The 21,479-nt window shown below is 38.7% G+C and overlaps 1 protein-coding gene across 1 annotated transcript in view; it reads right to left on the reverse strand.

Annotated features, from left to right (window-relative positions):
* Positions 1–21,479, reverse strand: part of USP24 (ubiquitin specific peptidase 24) — a 65,207-nt gene that overhangs the window by 4,990 nt on the left and 38,738 nt on the right. Inside the window, exons 34-62 of the mRNA XM_068405772.1 lie at positions 20,498–20,657; positions 20,060–20,215; positions 19,419–19,489; positions 18,494–18,654; positions 17,568–17,629; positions 17,009–17,200; positions 16,588–16,705; positions 15,109–15,253; positions 14,535–14,654; positions 14,153–14,278; positions 13,850–13,948; positions 13,557–13,639; positions 13,186–13,327; positions 12,636–12,755; positions 12,024–12,244; positions 11,468–11,592; positions 10,687–10,828; positions 10,201–10,351; positions 8,770–8,865; positions 8,032–8,135; positions 7,497–7,610; positions 6,629–6,725; positions 5,354–5,470; positions 4,681–4,773; positions 4,234–4,336; positions 3,227–3,348; positions 2,596–2,709; positions 2,267–2,332; positions 1,935–2,001 (exon numbers count right to left, since the gene is read on the reverse strand). Coding sequence (XP_068261873.1) covers positions 1,935–2,001; positions 2,267–2,332; positions 2,596–2,709; positions 3,227–3,348; positions 4,234–4,336; positions 4,681–4,773; positions 5,354–5,470; positions 6,629–6,725; positions 7,497–7,610; positions 8,032–8,135; positions 8,770–8,865; positions 10,201–10,351; positions 10,687–10,828; positions 11,468–11,592; positions 12,024–12,244; positions 12,636–12,755; positions 13,186–13,327; positions 13,557–13,639; positions 13,850–13,948; positions 14,153–14,278; positions 14,535–14,654; positions 15,109–15,253; positions 16,588–16,705; positions 17,009–17,200; positions 17,568–17,629; positions 18,494–18,654; positions 19,419–19,489; positions 20,060–20,215; positions 20,498–20,657 — 3,487 coding nt within the window. The remainder of the gene's footprint in view (positions 1–1,934; positions 2,002–2,266; positions 2,333–2,595; positions 2,710–3,226; positions 3,349–4,233; positions 4,337–4,680; positions 4,774–5,353; positions 5,471–6,628; positions 6,726–7,496; positions 7,611–8,031; positions 8,136–8,769; positions 8,866–10,200; positions 10,352–10,686; positions 10,829–11,467; positions 11,593–12,023; positions 12,245–12,635; positions 12,756–13,185; positions 13,328–13,556; positions 13,640–13,849; positions 13,949–14,152; positions 14,279–14,534; positions 14,655–15,108; positions 15,254–16,587; positions 16,706–17,008; positions 17,201–17,567; positions 17,630–18,493; positions 18,655–19,418; positions 19,490–20,059; positions 20,216–20,497; positions 20,658–21,479) is intronic.

Here is a 21,479-nt window from a genome sequence, read left to right on the forward strand (position 1 = left end):
GTTATTTCTACAGATGTTAGCACAAGTGTTTGTGTTAAACACGCTGCTGTATTGCTGGCAGTTTTGCGTACTTCCACAACTCTATTGGATTAAAAATAGATCAAAGTGAAAATGCAGTAATTCCTTCAAATGTGGTACCTCGATTTTAAACAGTCCTCTCCTAATGCAGTTATTCCTCCCCTACAATCCATTCCATATTAGATAATTGCTATGGTTACATCTATCTGAAGGAAAAAAAATTATTTGAAATCCCCATAAATGGGCCAGATCACCAGCTTCCACCTGGATCAAAATTTGCAAAGTGAGATGCAGCTTCTTCACACAAACAAGCATAGCAGAATTCAACAGGCATGAAACTCTTCTATGGGAGGCTTGGGCAAAACCCCAGGCCACTCCTACCAGGAAGTCTTCTGTACCGTGAATTTAACAAAATTCTTTGACTGAGGAGAAGCACAAAGATTTCCATGGAGCTGCCACAATCAGATTTGCTCCTCAAAAGTTGCTCTGTCTATACCAGTCCGTGAAGAACACTGTAGTGAAACCTCTAAAGTTGGCAAATAATTGCCAGGGAACTGCAAATTGCCAGTTTTTCTGCTGTCGAAGCACAGCAGATGATCAAAATTACAGCACTGGTGTAGTGCAAATTATGCACGAACACGTTATTGAGGACCACAGAAAACTATTATCTGCTGATTTCCTTTCTTGGGAGTAAAACTAGCCACTGCGATGGATAGGTCACGGTCCACGTGCAGTGAGACTGGATGCTGTTCAGTGCTGTTGCAAGGAAACTCCAAGGTAAAACTACAATTTTCACTCCCAAAACTCACAGCAGTTCTTGAAGCCTTCAACATAAAAATCCAACTGAATAATTGCACCTCTCCTCTGTAGAGGAAAAAAAGGTCATGTACTGCCCAAGATACAGAACAGAATTGGTCCAAGTGGGACCAATTAACCCAGAAATAAAATAAGCACTGAGCTATTGTCTTACACTGCTGCATATTTCTCGTCTATCAGTTGTACATGGAAACTACTAAACAGAAGAGCACTGAACTGTAAGACAGAAATAAAGAACAAAGCTAAATATTCAGAATCCAAAATAACTTAAGGTGAAAGCCACAGTCTGAAGTAGCTCCTCATCCAAACAGCTATGAAAGAGATACTCAAGTTGCACTAACTCAGAGGTGCTCTTTGAGCACCTTGTGGCTACCCCACATTTCTCTTGCACACAAAGCCTCTTCTCCTGATTCATATCAAGTAAGCTCTGATCACTTCTGGGACTTTTCTGTTGCTTTTGCATGCTTTAATAAGTTCACTTCAGTAGTTTCTGTATCAAATGGAGAGACGACACTTTACATGAAGAGCAACAAATGGCAGCCACCTGTGAGACTGTGAGGCTATCCTGCAGTTAGAATTAGCATCCTTCCATGCCGAACCAGCTTCTTTTTACGGTAATTAGGATGCTGACAAAAAGATTGCCAATGTCTTGAGATACATAAGAAATAAAAATTATTTTTTAAGGATACAGGATTCATAGAGATACACTGTTATGTTAATCCGAGGTACTTCCTCCCGACGCCCCACATTATGTATACACCCTGATCTGCTGCTTAAAGTTCGTCTCTTTTGCCAACCTCTTGGTTAAGGTTCCTTTTTAAGTACGTAAGTACCACTCTTCTCTGGGTTCACTGACTGCTGTTGTTGGAGATAATGAATTTTTCCCAGTTAAATTCTTTTCCAGTTTGCCATTACTATAATATTCTAATGGATTTTCTGTGAGTGTTTTTTGGGGTGGTGGTGGCTAAATCAAATGTCTCGAGTTGTTTTCCCTAAGAAGTAAAACCGTTTAGAAGGACTAGAAACTAGGAGATGATAAGAACTATCATCAACATAAGGGTCAGTAGGAGACAGGAGCATTCACCCCCTGGCTTACTTGCCTATTAATCCATTTTCAGTTTCAAAGGCAAATTTGATGCGCTCTACTTGTAATGGGTCTTCAATAACCTGTTAGGAAAGAAACAGATGAAAGTAAGTTGTGTGTGATACCTGTATCTATTCTATGGAATGGTTTTAACCACTCAACATGAGTAAAACTTGTGAAGTTTCATATGTCACCAGATTATCGAGACAGCAATTTAAAAAGTAATAAAAACTCCAAACTGGAGGATTAAAAGATACGTGGATGTTGAAATTACTCATGCAGTCCTGACTTTTTTCATTATGCATCAATACAAAATCTATCCTGTATAAGTCTTTACCTTTCACTTACCAGTATCTCATGGAGTAACTGGAATATGTTTTTCAGTTCATGAGGTGGAGCAGTTTCCAGCTGAGTCTGCATGTAAGAAATATACTTCGATAGCAAAATATGTTGATGACACGAAGAATTACAAGACAGCTTTACAGATTTTTTTAAAATTTGTTGTTTTAAACAGTAAAAGCCTAAAAAAACCCAAACCCACCAACAACCCTCCCAAATCCAACAAACTGTACTGATTGTTCTGCAGATCCCAGTGCCATTATAACCCACAAGACACAGTATAACCAAAGCTTAGAAGAAACACTAATGCAAAAAGCTTATCTTGATTATCTCCCTACCTTGATGAAGTGTAGCACAGTAAAGGAAAAGTGCTCATTACAGAAGCAGCAGTACACCACCATCTCAATGAGAACCGACAGAGATCCAGTTAGCTCTCGTAACGCATACATCACCTAATGGAAAAGCACAAACGATTTCAGACACAGCCATACAATCATTTCTAAGTAAGTTTGTAATAGAATGTTAGTCTTTTCCGGGAAGGACGTAGCTTTTTCTCCCAGCACCTGCATGGCCCAGTGAGCTGAACCCCTGCCCTCATAGCACTCCTTTCAGCTCCTGCTGCCCACCTCCAAGGGTCTGGTCAAGCATGATCCATTAAGTCAGAGCAATTCAAGTCAGCACGTCCAGCTGACACAGTAACTGACTGCACAGGCACTTACAAAATATGTTCAGCTGCCTTTGCTAACTTTGTAAACTCTCAAACCAGACCCCCAGGTTTAGGGATATACTAGAATAAGAAGGGGTCAAGAAGAAACCAAAGGTGCCTTCTTGTTTAGGCTCAAAATAATAACTACATACTCCCCAGCTGGCTTCTTTTTAATATTCAGTGTTTTTCATGTAAGGATACTTCAAATAAAACACATCAGACCAGCTTTTAGGTTCAGGCAGGGCAGAATTTAGAACAGATACCTCCATTAAGTAGGGTTTTCCCTCAGACAGGAATAACAAGGCTTCCACTTCTTCATGAAGCATCAAAAGTGGACCTGAAGCAGTGATGCTTAGAGGTGGACGCTGCTTAAAGAGACCAGGAGCTATAACAGCAAATACAAAAACAATCCGCTAATAGATTAGTTTGTTCTACACACCTCGAAGACACTGCTGCTTATTTGGCACCATGTCTAATGACACTCATCTCAACTAGCTTATAGCTCGTATGCTACCACTCCAAGTAACAATCTCTTGCACACTGAAGTGTCATTTGCTTTAGTGACAACATAGGCAACTGAACTGCAAGAAGGTCAAAGCAAAATGTTCGTATTTACTATCAGTACTTTAAGCTTTAGTTTCACTCCCAATCACTGTTGCACGTTCATCATATTAGAACATTTATCATTCTTTTACTTTGATTTTTGACCACCTCCAACTCCAGAAACTTTTAACCCTAGACAGAAATCAAGTTATTCTTTTAAAAAGACAACTTCAAATTCCTTCTTCAGGAAACTGAAGATCTCAACTTACTCCTTTATTTTATTTATATACTTCTGCCTCCTGTGAGAAATATCTAGGGGAGTATTTCATTGCTTGTTATTCAGTAGCTCAGTCTAAATACTCCCCTTCAGATTAGCAAAAGGCATAACAAATCTAAGCAAAACACAGCTGGTTAGGCTGCGAGTGTTCCAGCCAACAATGACACAGCTTGATTTACTCACATGAGGAAAGACCTTTTAGGCATATGGGGGAGGGGGGAAGGCAAAATAATGTTAATTATCAAGTTTTCTGCCCCCTCCCAGAGTGCCTGTAATACCATCTGTTTGCCATAGCCTCTTGGTACATTTATATCAAAACAAGTAATCAAATGTATGCTAACCATTACTGCCTTAAATTCAGTTATTGTATTTTCCTCACTGACATTAAGTTACTCTCAGTCAAAGTAACTGAAATGCAAAGTCACCAAAAGGCAAAACCACAATTCTTACCAATATTTCTTTGTGAGGAGACATCAGAGTGCAAAACAAGTAGTGCTACAGTATTGTGAAGATATCCAAACTCACGTGCTTGTGCTGAACTCCACCTGCGATTCTGCGTGAGCCAAAGGAGAGATTTAATTAACTTCTGATTGGTTGATTTAGTCAACTTCTGTTAAATCAAAACCAGACAATGTCCTTAACAGTCCACCACCATGTTCTAATACTTTGAAGTCGATGAAAATTTTGTTATTATCAAAAACATGACACTCACTTCTGCCAAAACAGCTATTTCCACGCTAACTACACACACGTAGACTAAGGCTTGAATGAAGTTTACAAAATAATCCAAGGATTAGTCTGTCCTACCACATGAAAAGTATTTATCCATAATTTAAGCATCATAAAAAACATAGGGATGGACAAACTACAGCACAACACATGCCACGTAAACTTTACCTGGTTACTCTGCCGGCTGGGGCCAAGGAGAAAGTTGATCATGTGCCTCAAAGCAGAGTGTCTGAGGAGAAGACTGCTAGCCCTTATACCCTGCTGTTTAGACAACAATAAAGAGTTACATTCCTGTACAGGTAAAGAATTAGCGCTCTAGGGAACAAAAGTAAAATGCATAAGCACTGCATTTTCCACTCTAAAAAGCCCCATAAATTGTCACACCGATCAATAAGGTACACAGCACATCATATAAATCAGACCAGAATCAGCATATGCAAAATAAAGGGGAATAGAGAGAAACAATACTGAAGTGAACAGTCCAGTCCAGTCAGTTATTTTGCTTCCTATAGAACAAAAATCCTGAACACTGGAGATTTTTTTTTTTTGTTTTAAGAACAGCCAAGAACAACCCCCCAAAACAGAAACCCAGAATTCAGACTCTGGAAATGACATCTTCAATTGGTATACTTTGCTGGTATATTTTTGTGTGATTTTATCCTAATCCAGTGTTCAAAGCCATTTACTCTTCAAAAAAAAACAAGAAAAAGAAAGAATACTCTAATAAAAATTCTGGCAGAGTTTCACTGTGCTGCTTAAACCTTCTATGAATATGAATAACTAGCTGCTTTACTGTTGTCCTTTAAAATCAAAATAGCATGAAAAAACAATGGTTTCTTACCTTCTGTACAAAGTTATTGAATAGCAAAAAGTACTGAGCACAGTTTTTACAGTTTTCAGGTACATCTTTATCCAGTAGAGCAAGTAGCACCTCCAGTAACTGATGCAGACTTTTTAACTGTGAAAATATTATTAATTTGAATGTAAAGAGTCACTCAAGGTCTCATGTTAGCATACTATCACTCAGCTATGCATAAAGCAATGTTAGTGTTTAGTTTTCATCAAAGCACACTAAGGGTACACACACTGGTATATAATTTATTACATCTCAGTTAACAGATAGCAACTAACAGCCAAGAGGAAGTAACTAAAAATTATCAAACTATATTGTAAGTGTTCATTTCCCTACTGCTGTATTCAGCTTGTAGGACCTCATAGCAATCTTTCCTCAAAGCACACAACGACAAACTTTAACAGAAACCTACACAACAGTAGTGCCTTCCATCCATGACACTGGATGAAAAAGAATAGATATATCCCACAAACTGGATAGAAAACACATTCTATCACATCAAATTTTAATATTTGATATATAAAAAAAAATTATTTCAGGCTAAACAAGACTTAGACATTTTAAAAGTGTCCAAGTCCACACTGACAACCTACAGGAACACACCAGAACACAGATAACGCTTCTGTCTGAGTTTTCTTAATACAAATGATTTGGTTCTGGTATCCCAAGGGAAATAAGTAAATCCCAAACATCCTACAAATGACTCCTTTTCACAAATTTCCTGCTGGGTTTTCCGAGAATATTAAGATCTGCAAAATGAAACAAAGCTGCACTTCTGAAACTTAATTGCCAAGATTTTCTAATAGAAAATTAAACCTTTAACAACAAACATACTTATGGACTCTCTCTGGAACAACATAGCTCGGTTGCTACTGCTATAAAGCTTCTGATTGATTGAGGAGAATCAGTTAAAAATTAAGCTGATTTCTGGAATGGGAAAAAGATAATATAACTTAAGAAAACACTGTTTCCAAACTATTAGAAGAATATGTGATACCAGTTTATTAGACAAGCTGAAATCAGGCAGAATTGTTTGTAAGTAATACTTTGAACTGAAATTTTGAGAATTACAGCAGCATGTTACCTCCTAGTGTAGGAACAGACAAGCATTAACCTATTCAAGAAATGAAGAGCTACAAGCATGACCAAGACAAAAGCCTTTCACCTTGGCATTTACAAATCACACAGCACTGCCTGCAAACACAGCAAGAGCCTTTAGGTAGAGACAACCAACAGGATCATTGGTGATGAGGTGACACTAACCTTCTCCTGATAAAGCAAGGCACTGTCGAGGGTTTTTTCAAGAATAGTGGCTACAGCAACTCGCACCTCTCTTACACTGCATTCCAGGAGGAAAGTCCTGGAAGATAAAAGGTGAAGCTGCAAAGAGAACTGGAATCAACGTGTACACATGGTTACTATGATTAAGGGTGGTGTTTATTATCTTAAAAAGCTAACAGTCCAGATACTTCTTGTATTGTACTTCTGTGGATAAGCTTTAACTTATTTTCCTGCACTCCTGCTTGTCACTAGAAAGGCCTATATTACTTTATATTTATTAATTCAAGTAATAAAAAAGTTAAAACTAAAAGTAAAAACTATCATAGGATCCTATCTTTCAATGCAACTTCAAAGATAAAATTTTCTTTACATTGACACATCTCCCTAAGTGTGCCAGTTCTCCAAGAATTTGTCTTAGGTGTTTTCAAAACACCTATTAGCTGATCTTGAGCTTGGTGAGAAAAATTATTTCCAGTTCATCTGTGATCTTTGTCAGGTAAGTATTTAACTTACCTTACCTCAAACACTTTCACCATGTTCTCCTTCCCACCACTTGCAGAAGCGACTAGACAAACTTAAACACATTCCAAGGCACTCCACTGAATTAAACATCTGCATCCTCCTCCACGCACACTGCCCTACTTTACCAGGTTTTCAGAACTACTCAGAAAGCTGCACAATCAGAGAAAATACTAGAAAAAAATCCTACATGATTATCTAGAGTGTCTGTTTAAAGAATGTGCACAGTCAGCTCTTTGGGAATACATCAGTATAGGCCAGATCATGTCATTAGGAAGCTTTATCCATACATGAGACACAAACCACCAAAGACAGAATTACCAGTACTTACTTCACAAGCTCCCGGCCCTCTGGACCGACAAAATATTCAACTAACCACTGACAAGCATCAATGCTTTTGGAGAGCAGTGCCTCTATGGTGGCAATCCATTCTTCTGTATCAGCCCTTTAAGAAAAACAGGGACAACTGTCAGTAATGAAAGAGAAAACCACCTCCAAAACCTAAGCCATGTTTCTTGTTTGCCACATAGAATTTTTACTTTAACTGAACATACGTTAGATGGCTTAAGACAAAAACACTTAGAAGAGTATTTTGGAACAACTTGCTGTCTTTAGATACATTAAAGCCTTTCCATGTCCGATCTGCAATGAAACACTGGACAGCTGGGAGAGGCAGCAAACTGTCAGGTTATACACGACGCTCTTTCCTCTCTCAGATTTCTTTGCGATGGGATTCCAACACAAAGCAGAAATGTATTGCTACTCCTGTGAATGTCTACACTACCTGCAGTATTTCAAGGTGCTGTTGGTACAACAAGCATGAAAATCCAGAACATATTGTTACAGTACCCAGAACAAGGCCTTACCTGAGTTTCTTCTTGGTTCGGAGATAGGTTTGGAAGAGGAATTGGACTGCCAGCTGTAAGCTCACCTTTGCCATGCATGGATAATCAGGATGCTTTACCTTAGTCTGAAAGAAATGTCCAATTTACTTCAGAGCAGAAGCATGTCTGCAGCATGTATGTTGTCTCTTAAACACATCAACATGTTCTATTCAAGTAATTTACTTCATTTGGAAAAAATAAAATAAAGCATTTTTCTGTGCTAAAATCAGCCTCCAGTGCTGACTATGCTGGTTAACAAATACACTAAAACAGGAACAAACTTGCTGTAAGGTCCACTAGATCTGTGGATTTAATAAATTTAATAAATGCTGGTTTGTTTATTACTCCATTTAGAAAAATCTAATTAGTAAACTGTATTTCCAATAAAAGTCTATCAGCTTTGAGGTTACTAACACCAACTTTTGGATCTTCCACATAGAGAGGAATTTCTGTGCCTCTAGAGCTCAGTTTGCATCGTTAAAAAAGGCGATGTTTCACACATGATGTTTCTCCCACTACTAGAACAGGAGGCTGGAGTCTGCTTTGAGACAGATGTTATCAGCATGAAAAATTATTGGAGACAATGAATTGCTCAGCTGGAAAAGCAAAATCATGTCAACCCTTCTCTTCCAGTTTTCCTGGTTGTGACCCAAATAGCTTCTGTGGCCCTTTCTACCCAACATATTCTGCATACTCTAAGATTAAAGTCTAGGTACTTACAGCATTCAGTGAAGCTAATGACAGAACAAAACTGAAATAGTCACTACTGTATACATCTCTGTTCTTCATAAATTTCAAGTTTTCATCTCTCACCATCTGTAAAAGCAGGCAAAAAAAAAAAAAAATCAAATGTTGTCAAAGTACATTTCTCTAACTAAAATTGCATCTTTTATGTAAATACGTGCGTGTTTAAAAACCAGCATCAGACCTATTCTGTTCACACTCTGCATCACTGCTTCAGTGGAGGAGAAAATACATATAGGAGACTTACAAGATTTGTATAAACCCAGTGATCTTCTTCCAAGGATATTACAAAACACAAGACAACAGATAGAGAATCCTTTGGCCATTAAGGGAAAAGAAAAAGGAAGAAGTCGCTGATAATTTCTATTTTTTGCTTGCTTTTAATAAAAAAGCTAAAAGAACATCCTTCAAACCTGAAAGGCTTGCTTAGCAAATGTACATGTACAGAGCAAGGAGCCGTGGCATAATAACAAGCTACAGCCATAATAACGTACTTAATGCCAAGCCCCTCTTTTTTCAAATGAGATTTTGCTGAAAGACTCTGAATAAATTTGAGCCAAGTTCTGCTTATTGTAATAATACAACCCTGGATACAAGAATGTCTAAAGTGACTATTAATGCCCTGATACAGCCCACGTGGAGGCCCATACATAGCCTGCAGTTTACTGTGGCTGTGTATGTGATGTAGGCTCTCTTGCACACGTGCAGATCAGCAGGATGGTGTGTGTTCAGAAGGCCAAATATGTGCAAGATTGTACCCTCTCCTGTACGGACCAGAGCTGCAGGTCCACAGACAGAGACCTTCCTCTTACGACAGCTAACCGATATCCAGGTTCTACCATACTCTCCCTGCTCTGCCAATACCATCACACCTCCATTTTCAGTCCTGACTTGCAAAGTTGCCTTCAACATTCATGTTTTCCCCTTTGAGATCATGTTCAGTATTACATAAACTAAGAGACATGAACAGAACTGAAGTTGGTTTTGGTTTCTCTTACTTCTCCTCCCCTTTCTACATTCTTGTGAACTCAAGAACTTGAGGACGACTGTAATTTGCCATCACCTCCGTTAGTCCTCAAGCGTACTTCAACTGAAGCATCTTCTCTGCTTTTATCTCTTCCTGCCTGCATGCTGACTGCTGCCATATCTCATGTTTGACTAATTTGCCTGCAGTTTCTTCCAAGCAAAGAACGATGGGTCAATTTTGTGAGAAGCGACAGCCAAACTTACAATAATGTAACACTGAACAGCTTGTTAATAACTATGTCAGAATCCAGAATTACTTTCTAGCTTTGCTTTCAAGAAGGGAATTACTTCAAGGCCACCTTCGAAGTTACTGTGTTCCTCTTACTATGTGCTTAACTTTCCTATGAGCAGGATTTAGTTGCCGCTTTCAGAGTGCTCTACCTGATATATCCGCACAGGCATTTTCTCTACAAAAAGTCCCTTTTTTTCTCCTTTTCGAACCAGCTTAGTCAAGATGGAGAGGCGGTCACTGTTGGGCCTATGGGGTCGAGGCGATGACTGGGGTGAAATTTCTGGTGAAGATGGAGCAGATCTGAAATATATGCAAGCTCAAGGTGAACAATGAAATCTACAGCTCAAGTTTAAAATATCAGTGCAGCCAGTATAATCTTAAGGCAAATTTAGATGACAGTCTAAATACTTCTTGAGGCTGTCAGTCAGCTTGAACTTCTTACTGCAACAGTGACAGCAGAATGGAAGAGGAAATTAGAAAAGCAATAAAAGACTATTCATTAAGCAGCTTAAAAACCAAAACAACAGAAGGGTCAGTATACTCCTTTATCAAAGAGGAATTACTAATTTCTTAGTTCTGGAGATAGGGTCTAGATATCAACATAACAAATTTTTATAGACCCAAGAGGAACTTACAGCGAGAGGTCCTCAGCTTCTTGACGCACAACACTCACTCGACTTTTCTTTGGTAAGACCGGAGAGTTCTGATCAGACACTCTCTGGTAAAACAGCATATAGGCGTTCCAGTAGCGCCGACGCACATCAGGGTAAGGGTTAGCTGATGGGAGAAGAGGGATTCGATGAAGGCCTCTGAAGGTTTAGTACCTTTTTCATTCCTATAGGGAAGTGAAACTGGGTGTGCAAGTAATATATACCGTGGCAGTATAAAGTTATTTGTCAGACCAAAACATCAGTCTATGCTAGCGAGTAACGAAAACCTGAATTCTAAAATATTTTTGCACAAAGTGTATGTATTTTAAAAAGATAATTATCAGAATTATAAAACAAGTGAATATTGGTGAAAATGTATTTGGAATTAAATTCTTAAAGCATTGAAAAGTTTAACTATATGATGCCACACCATGTTCTATCAGTCATTTTCCCTAGCCTAAAACAGGGCCTGTTTTGTGGTGGTTTTTTTCTTTTTTTTACTATTTCAACAAGGTGCCATTTTACTTTTGAATTTCCTCTGCTACTAAGTCTACAAAGTGCTGAACAACAGTGAATATGGTTCAATCAACATTAGGCTGTATACAAGCTGTTATGTCCTTCAGTAAAAGGACTTCAAGGAAAAACTGCTTCTGAAGGATTATTAGACCAAGACACTCAAAGTAGATACAATGAACTGAGCTCTACCTCGACTGAGAACCACTATGAATTATAAAGCTACTGTAAATCGATCTGTATGTCTGCTTACATTGATCATAGACCTTAGGTCTATACTCTCCACCAAAACATTCATATTCCAAGGTTTCATCAGTTAAATCAAATTCTTCAACAATGGTGTCATTAAATTTATACCACTTTCCTTTTCCACATCCCCTGTGATCAAAACAGAATAGAAACACAAAGTTACTTGATTGCCTAGTAAAAAAAACCAAACCACCCTGAATACCCTAGAATTGACAACCCTGAACCCACATTTGTTTTGACAGTAAATAGAAAGCTAAGTTCAATCAATGTAAAAGTTACATTTTAAAAAAATAAGCTTGGTTAAAAATATGAGAAGCACATCACCTGCAACTAGGTGTCACGGGAAGCCCTCAAACTGCAATACAAGGTACATAAGAATCGCTGCAACTTTTATGATATGGTGTCCCATATTATTGTGTTATTGTCTTAACACTCACAACGTTGGGTGTTAATAAAGGGAAGAGTGTTTCCAACAGAGCTCTGAACGGTTCACTATGCCTTCCCAAAACAAGTAGGCTTTAGACTGCTCTCAAACCCCCCACGCAAATCTTGGCCATTACCTCCTGTCCTTTATAAAGGAGTAGTAGTGCCCTGCATGTGCCTGGCCACTGTGAACAATCACACCAACAAGCTCATAGTTTTCTGTAGGGGCAACTTTCTTCCTTGGAGAACCTCCGCCTCCTTGATCTGCGTTTCTACCATTGTCCCCCACTTCCGAGGACGAGTCCTGGCGAGCCATCCCTGACACAGTGTAAGGTTCCATGTTGAGCATCCAGGGAAACTGAAGAGATATTCCAGATTAACCGAGAGATTATATTGTGTACATGCTTAGTGTAATTTTATGAGAATTGCATTAATACTTCCCACACTGGGAACACCAAAGGAAAACATGGTACTTCAACTTTTTATCCTTATGACACAGAAGTTAAATAAAATGTCTTTACAGAGGTTTTTGCTCTTGCTTTCTGAAAAGACCCTGAGAATGTTGCAGACAAGGAGAGCTCTAAGGAAAAATACTTATTTTCTGTAGCATGATCACATTTTTAAGTATACCATGTACTCATAGTCCCTGTATCAAAATGTGGAGAAAAGAAGAAAGAATGAATAGGAAGAGTGAGAGTCCACCCCACTAAGTAGTGGCATGGGGGTGGCATACAGAGAAGTTTTCTTACCCTTATTTGTTCATCATATTTAATAGAACGTCCGCTCTCCCAGTCAAAGCCAAATCTCATCAGGTGAATCACCAACAGGCTAGGTAAGACCTTAATGCATGTGCGCTTCACTGTAGTTCTCTTAAAAAGAAAAAAGAATTATCACCTCTATCTATATACCTCAAGCATTCTGTAGTAGTATTCTACAGATGCCCAATTCCAGCCACCTTGAACTGCTGTACAAGACAGCCATGTGAGGCAGGATGATCGTAGGATGACTTCAGTATGTACAGATAGGGTACTATTGCAGCTATTACAGAGTTTGTGCAGCGGGCTGGTATGTTACAGAACATTTTACTGTTCTGCCATCCCTCTAAATGTTCAGTCTACAATACAAGTTACAGGAAATGAAGAATGCTATCTGCATGGATTTATGGATTCAGCCTTTTGATTACATCTTCAATGTAGAAAGAGTAAGCAGTGTCTAAGCATGGCTTCTACGACTATGCAATGCTTCAGAAAATACCAAGCTACAGCTGAATCTTCTTTCACATACATTAAGAACCAATACCTTTTCTTTACACTTTTCACAGTAGTATGCATTGCTTCCTTCCAGAACTTCTCCTCTAACAAACTGATCCAATGATATTTCCAGACTTTGACACGAAGTCACGCCTAGGTTGAGAGCCATGAAGGCTTCCTCGCGCTCATACCTAAATTCCAGAAGAAATATAGTCAAGGGATTGACAGAGCAGAACCCATCCAACTTGCATTTACAAGACATACGCTTAGGAAAGAATATGGCATTTGTCCCATAGCTATCAACAGCTGTGATGCTCACAAAGGCACACATCTCTACCTTCTTGTGCTATTTTAACCTAAATATTTTAATAGTTACGGGAGCACATAACTTGGTAACTAATGCACTAAATCTAACACTACCTGTGAGGACAGTCCTTGCAGATCTTCTGATCAGAGAAGATTCCTTGAAAAGTATTCTTAAATATTTGGTCTCTTCCTATTTTCTGTTGGGGATGTAAAGTTAGACATCAGTTGGATATATGGCAGAGTGAAAGAACAAGCAAGCAATAGGAATTTTAAACTTCTGAATACTATGTAGATTATAAAATAAGCCGAATGGCTCTCTGCCTTCTTTTCCAAAGAACAAAGGAGAAAGAGAGAAAAGTACCAAGGAGATGCACCTGAACAAGGAAAGAAATCCCTGAGGTTTTTACCTTGAGGTACTCATCCATTTGATCTATAAGACTGGTGAAGAACTCATAAGCATCCTGTTGCTCTCTAACATAAAGTTCCTTATTCCACATCTTGAAAATCTATATAAAGATATATAAAAAAGTGGTCCTCATATACGTATCACTAAAGAAAGTGATTTTTTAAAGACATTTGTTATTTTTATGTTTTGACTTTTTGAAGTAGAACTAACTTTATCTCTAGAAATTCTGCAATAAGAAAAGGCTAAATAAATGATTACTTGTTAAGTAGGAAAGCTATGTATTCTAAACAAAAAGATGTAGTACCTTCCAAAAGTTCTCAGGTACATAATACTGTAGCTTGCTTTCCATCAAATGACCAAAAAGAGATTGAACTTGATAGAACACATTGTCATCTGGATTGTCTGTATCATCATCAATGGAAAGCAAGGCCTGGAAGGAAACAAATAACCTTATTAAATTGGTTCTTGGCAAAATTATTACCATAATCTGTCATGACACACAGCACAACAACTTATAATTTATATATTTATTGTGTGTATATATTTATGCCCACACACGTACATACACAGTTTTGTTTTTATTTTCTTTTTTAAACAATTCATTTACAAATGGTGTTAAGATGAACTTGCAGTTCAGGTGACAGTAATTCCAAAAAGAGGAGCTTACTGGATGTCGAACCAATTACCTCTGGGAGCCCAGGCTGCATATATAGCTGCTGGAAGACGGCATTCATGTAACAAGTAGCACCACCATTCTTCAGTCCCACAAATCCTGAAATGGAGCGACTATCCACTGGTGGAAGATACTAGAATGACGAACACATTTTTTGTCCCAGTAAGTTATAAAAAGCATAAGACTATAACAACATACTATAGCTTTTATAGTCACCTTTATATGAGCTGTCAAGAGCAATTTAATGGAAAACCAGGAATATAAATTCTGAAAGATTGCAAGAGCGCTATATTTGGTCATTTATATATTTAACACTTTGCACAAAAACGTTAAAAATGGCCTAAAATGTATGTAAATAAAATTGGTGATATTTAGGAAATACTTCTTTCTTATCCAGGTAATAACTGACAAAGACTCACTGGAGTATTTGCTTCTGAGTAAGACGAAATGGGTCTGCATTTACTCTTATCTGCTTTTTGTCAGTTTAAACTGAAGACAATGGAAATTTCATAAATGGAGCAGTTAGGTAGATCATACACAGTACTCTAAACCACGCTAATACAAATCAAAAAAGGCTTCCTGCTTACATCAAACTCCTTGGTAAGTGCAGGGTCACACTGGTGATGCATAGAAAGCAACTCTTTTGTAATAAGCTGGAGATTGGAAGGTGAGCTATCAGCCAGCATTACTAACACTTCATAAGCAGCTAATCGGCTATCTGCTGTACTGCACCTAAAAAGAAAACCACAGTTGAGACCTATTTTGTAGATGACTCAATTATTTCTAATTCCAGAAAGCCATATAACTCAGAACAAGTGACAATTAATGTTCAAAAGGAACACTTTAAATGATAAACACTCCTGAGACTGCAGTGTGCTATTTTTTCTTTCCTGGGGAAAGGGAACAGGGAAGAAAAGAATCAGAAGAGCAGCACCAGAAACACTCCTTTAAATAAGCCTCTCTTACTGATATGGAGACAACTGTTGTTAACATTCAGTAGCAAGGAAAAGGAGGTGCCCTAAAAAGACGACAACAGAATTGGTTTTAAGTCTGAGGACAAACAGACAGACACTCTCTATCACTGTAACACTGATGGAGACATAATGACTTATTAACAGGGATACAAGCTTGGAAAGAGCTAGATCAGATAACTAACTTGCTACAAGAGGTAACCTTAGACCTAAGCTGTGCTAGACCAGTACAAAACACTTCTACTTAGCTCTTTTCAATGGATCATCCCACACACTAGCCCTTCCTTCTAAAGGCCAAAGAAAAGGCTTTATTTACTTTAAGCAAACAAAAGAGCACGCTCGAGATGAACTACAATGGAGCAAAGCAGTAAGGTGTAGCAAGTCCCACTCAGTCCAAGGGTTGCTAAACGCTCCACTGTAGCCTTCTTTAGGGCTTGTGGAAAGGCAGTGCAGATATGCCCGATCCAACTCTTAACACCAACTAGTCAGTGTAGTATAAGCAATCCAGCAGCAGCAGCACAAAACTCCACATGAGCTAATTTACCCAGCCCTTCAGATATTGTATGGCAATAACAGAAGGCAGGTGTGACACGGAAGAGAAAGCTCTTTTTTTCCCCATTTGATATATTCTGGGTTATTAACAGCTACCTCAGGTGCAAGGAGACTTGCTCAGCATTAGCTTTTTACAAGAGGCAGTTCTTTTGAAGGGAAAGAAAATAGTGGAACTTTAGAGATTCTCATTTACAAGGGACTTGGAAAGTTAATTTCCTGCTCATGCTCCAATTTAGCCAGCTTCCCAAGCAATGATGAGCTAAAGGAGTACTCCTTGGACTCATGAAATCAGCACTCAGTTGTGCTCACAGTTCGTCATTGATCTAACAAACAAAGTGCAGACTTTGTAAGTACAGAAAAGCAAAGATTTTGGGTCACACAAGAACTTAGAAAAATGTATTTGGACACTTATGTAGAAAATGTAGAGACTTGGAGACATGCTCCAACATTTGTATTAAATCCTAGTATTCATAGCCCCAGTGTGACATTTGCGCTCATGAGAACTAGAACAAAACACAGCATAAACAAAAAAACAATTTTTACTTTGGATGAAAGTCTTGCTGACTGATTGCAGCACTGCCTGCTGGAGAATGGCTATTCAGAATAATCCTGGATGCTCGGAAGAGGAAATCATCCAACAACGGCTTAATCAAAGATGACCCTGTAACACAGTAATCCACATCTACTGTTAAATACCTAACATTATCAGTGCAAATGTCAAAAGGTGTTCCATAACAGCAAAATCACTTAATAGCACCACATCAACAAAACCCACATCCAAATATTTTATCAAATGTCAAAGGTACACCAAAGGTACTGCCAACATTACTCCTTATAGCTCTGTATCACTTCTACCCATGTATTACAATGTCTTCACACATACTGTCTACTGATCAAGTCATCTGTTAGTGCTATGCAGAATTCACACTAGTTTAGTCACTTTAGACTAAAAAGAAATACTTACCAACCATTTCCTTCTCTGCCCCACAAAGTGAAAGAAGAGTCTTGATGAGCCTCAAGTGTCCTGCTAACAGGATGTTATCAGCTTCACTGGTCTCACACTCAGCTGTGCGGTTGGGTTCAAAATTGTCTAGCCAGGTGATCTCATCTTCTAACATGGCAGCTGGGCTTATCTTTAGCTGTTCCATTTCTGATGCTGCAAAAGACAAAGAAAACCCAGAAAAATTAACAGCTCTATAAATGTAGAATATAAATACAAAGAATTTCAAACAGGTTGGTAATGGCCTAGTTCCCCTCGCAAAGTGTACAAAGTACACCTTCCACAAAGGAACTCATTTCTCTTTCCAAAAGGAGTAACCTGCTGTTACTGAAGAACGCCAAGAACAGTCCATGCCAGGGGTTAACCACACAGGACAGCCAGCACACTGGCAGGACACACTGAGTTCATGGTGTAGTAACCCCTCCGTGAAAGCAATTCTACACTTGTCTATAGAAGGAAGACCTGCTTGGAAGCTGCTGTCAAAATGACATGTGTGCCTGTACAGTAATCTAAACATACTTACATGTGAGGTCATCCAATAACTGACATCTCAGGTCAAAATATTCTGTACACTGCGACAAAAGCCTGAAACAGGTACAAACAGAAGAAAGGTTTAATTTAAAATCAGAAATGTTTTTCTAAGCAGTTGCCTTTAAGGCCTGCGTGCTCTGACCATCCAATCTAAAATAGCATAGCTGTCTAGGGATGCTTCTGCATGCACACGCTGCAGCTTTAAAACAAATTCCTTCCCAACAGCTACTTCTGAATGTTATGAATAACATTTAATCCTGCTTTCTTCCTTCACCTCATAACAATTTCAGTTAATTATCAGAGAAAGATAAAACAACATGTTTAACTTCTCAGTTCCTCCTCTATCCAGATTCCTCTAGAAATTGCTGTTTAAAGTTACCATTAAATTCAACAACCTTTGGCCAGTCAGGGACAAGTTAACAGCACTGACACCTACAGCCTTTACAGGTATAATGGGTAACATAAGCAACAAGAAGTCACAGGTCCAGACATCACTGAAAAGGCTGGAGCCTTTAGGATCGGTTTCTGATCTGTATCTATGCGATACTATCACATAAATTCAACGTTACTGTCATACATCCCATCACCTCTACGCCTCATGCAGGATTCCAGCCAGTTTCTGGCAGCCACGACAACATCCTAGAAAAAGCAGGTGTATTTAGCAACTGCCACCTCTTGAACAGGAGGTCAAATAAGCTGAACTATAAGAGTTCACAGAGGAAGAGTTGTACCTTGAGAACTGAGCTTTATTTCCCTTCAATTTACATACTTCCAGAACTACCTGGGGCGTGACAGGAGCGTCTACTTTCGACAGACTTTGAAAGTCCCTTGTGCAAGTCCCTACCTCAGAGCTTCCACAGCGCTACTCATTTAAAAATGTGATAATTTCCTTCCTCGATAAATGCGCATCCGACTTACCTCTGGTTGATTCCTCTCATGATGCTGGTTGGTGACCAAAGAGGTAGCTGGGCACCGAGAACAACACTAAGGAGAAACTGGTTTGGCTTCTGTACATCTGGGTGAGCTGATGTGTCTGTCTGGCTAAGGGTGTACAACTGGTCACAGGCAACACGACGAATCTGAAACAGTGTGATGGTCAAACGCTAGCAGTTGCTCAAAGGTTGCAAAAAAATACACTTCTGTTCTGTTAGAAATCTAACAGAAAAAAATAAGCATTGAAAAGCTTGTGTAAACCAGACTATGAGTTCTGCACCCGCCAGCCAGGGTTTCTCTATTTATAGGGATTTAGCAATCCACTGTCATCCCTGAGCTAAAAGCTCTGATGCTTTATTAAACACAGATTATAAACTCAGACAAGAGGGAAAAGATGCAATGACTTCATGCAAAATAAGAGATGAAATGAAACGAAGTATAGCATGGCTTGAAAATCCCTACATTTCAGAATATCCAGAATAATCTTAAATTAGAAAAAATGAATTTTAAAAGAGTTCTAACATTTGGAAGCATTTCTCAAAAGTTCAGAAGAGTCAGTTAGATTTTACCTGTCTTTTGAGATGAAAGTTACTTGGAACTTTCCCTAAAGTACTCATTTTACAGAATTTGTCTCACCAAAATGAGGGTATTTTCTTTAGACTAGCCACAGCACAGTACTGTGCTTCATAGATTAAAGAAGCCTAAAGAACGTAATACTTCACCATTTTCTATCAACACATCAATAAATAGAGGAATTACTAACAATTATACAAAGGTTATTCATTCAAATACAAAAAACTGTTGGAATACTTGTAACGAGCAATTTTATCTTCAGGACCATGTTAAATTATCAAAGCGCACACATTTCAGAAGTCTAACATTTAAGAAGTTTTCAGCGAAAGGCCCTCACCTCAGCACTTGGTGATCCCAGCAGTATGTCAATGATGAAATCAGCAACACAAGGCAAATTGTAAAAAGATCCTAGAACAGAAGAATACCAGGCTATCTTTTTAAAAATAATCCTTTAAAGCCAGTTACAGTCTTGCATTAAAATACTGTAGGACCTAGACGACATCCCTCATCAACACTGAAAAGCAGTAACAGCTATTTGCTTATTTCCCCATCTCCTTCCCCCACCAGAGGCAGGCACCACGTGACAACAGCATTTTCCTTCTCCTTCCACCACCACCAAGGTTTACACTTCGTCTACACAAAGGCTCAAGTACTAAACACTAGCTATGCAAACAGCAGCACTTACAGTATTTCACAGTTCAAAGCCAGTGCAAATATTTATAAACTGGCAGTAATTCAGCTTTCCCAATACATTTCACTAAGGGACAGCACCATGTGCTTTGTTTTACGCCACCTGTTCTTCAGTCCTGGAAAAAAAATCCCTGTGTTTTTTAATAAAATCTTGTGTTTTTAACTTGAGCTGTCTCAGCTTACAAAGCTAGAAGTTTCTCATGAATTTTTTGTACTTGTCTGTCTCCAAAAACCTTCCCCCACCTTACTTATATTCCAAATAGCGAGTAATCCAATTCTGTTTCATACCTAGTTGCTGACTGCGTAGCTGAAGGCAGGTTACTAAGAGAGACAAGGCTTCTCCAGCAATCAGAGCATCTTTGGTGGATACGAACTGCTGTCTAACACAGATACCAGCATGCAGTGCGGTTGGCTCTCCTTCGCTTCCTGAGCTGCAATTACTTCCTGCATTAAGAGATGAACAAGTGCTGTAATCCATTACGTTTTTCAGGTATTTTCAGCCTCTGGTCAGTTCTCCGCAATCTAAAACAACTTCTCCAAATGACAAATGAATGTACAGCATTTTTCTCAGCTTTGTGTAATTCAATCATAGAATATCCTGAGTTGGAAGGGACCCAAGAGGATCATCGAGTCCAACTCCTATGAACTCAGCTTCAAGCTTTGCAAGAGTTATATTAATAAATCAAACGCTTTCTTTAGATTGATTTAGAGACACAGTTAACCTACCTGAGCTGCTAAGTCTGTTTCGAATCCCAGCAGGAAATAAAGTGTTGCTCTCTTTTATTGGCTGACTACTTCCCACAAGGTCCAGCCGTCCTGCAGCAGCAGCCCAAGAGAGTCGCATGAAGCAAGCCACTGTGGAAGTGAAATCATTCACCTCCATAGTCTGAAGGAACAAGAAACAGCAGTTACTTCCGTGATATTCAACACCCTTAGTTAATCATAGGGTAAGAGGAATGTATCTTCTGGATCACATCAAATTGACATTTGGATTTGTTTTCCTCTCTCTCCTCTAAGTAGGTTCAAAGATACAAGAGTCATTTTGTTTCCATGGAGAGATTAGTATTGCCCCCTTAAAAGGAAGTAGTTAGTTTTCTAACTCTTCACTAGGGTAGGTATCCTTTTCAGCTATCTGGAGTTACGCATACTGATTTCAATCATATCGATCCATTTGGGAAGCACTGCCCAAGAACCTAACATAGTATACTCGTTATACATTAAGTATGAAGTTTCTTTCAACTGGACTCAACTTTCAAATGGGTTGAGTTCTTGTCAGGTTAGATTGTTTTAGTAAATAGCCAGTCTCGTATTCATTACACTGACACAACTATAAAGGGGAAAACTATAAAGGGGAAACCAGCATTTTCTTAAAGTATTGGAAGTAAAAGTCTCCTTTTTCCCCAGGGTACCATCAAGCAAACTTAATTTTTAATGAGTTATTTGAAACAAAAAACTTGCCCAAAATTTCTAATTCAAAGAAACATGGACTATAAACCACAAGTTCAAGCAGGAACCTTCTCTTTTCTACTCACAGAAGATTAACAAGAGTAAGACCTTAGAGTTAAGCGTGACTGAAAATAAATCACAAGTAAGGTTTCTGTGCAGATCTGTTTCTGGTAAGCACTTTTGGAGTGCTGCTTCCCTTTGTACTGCCAAAATAATTCCTGAGATTGTTAAATTCAGATCAAGATCTGAATAGAGCCTGGGC

Source organism: Nyctibius grandis, chromosome 8, assembly GCF_013368605.1.
Source record: "Nyctibius grandis isolate bNycGra1 chromosome 8, bNycGra1.pri, whole genome shotgun sequence".
NCBI classification, from domain to species: Eukaryota; Metazoa; Chordata; class Aves; order Nyctibiiformes; family Nyctibiidae; genus Nyctibius; species Nyctibius grandis.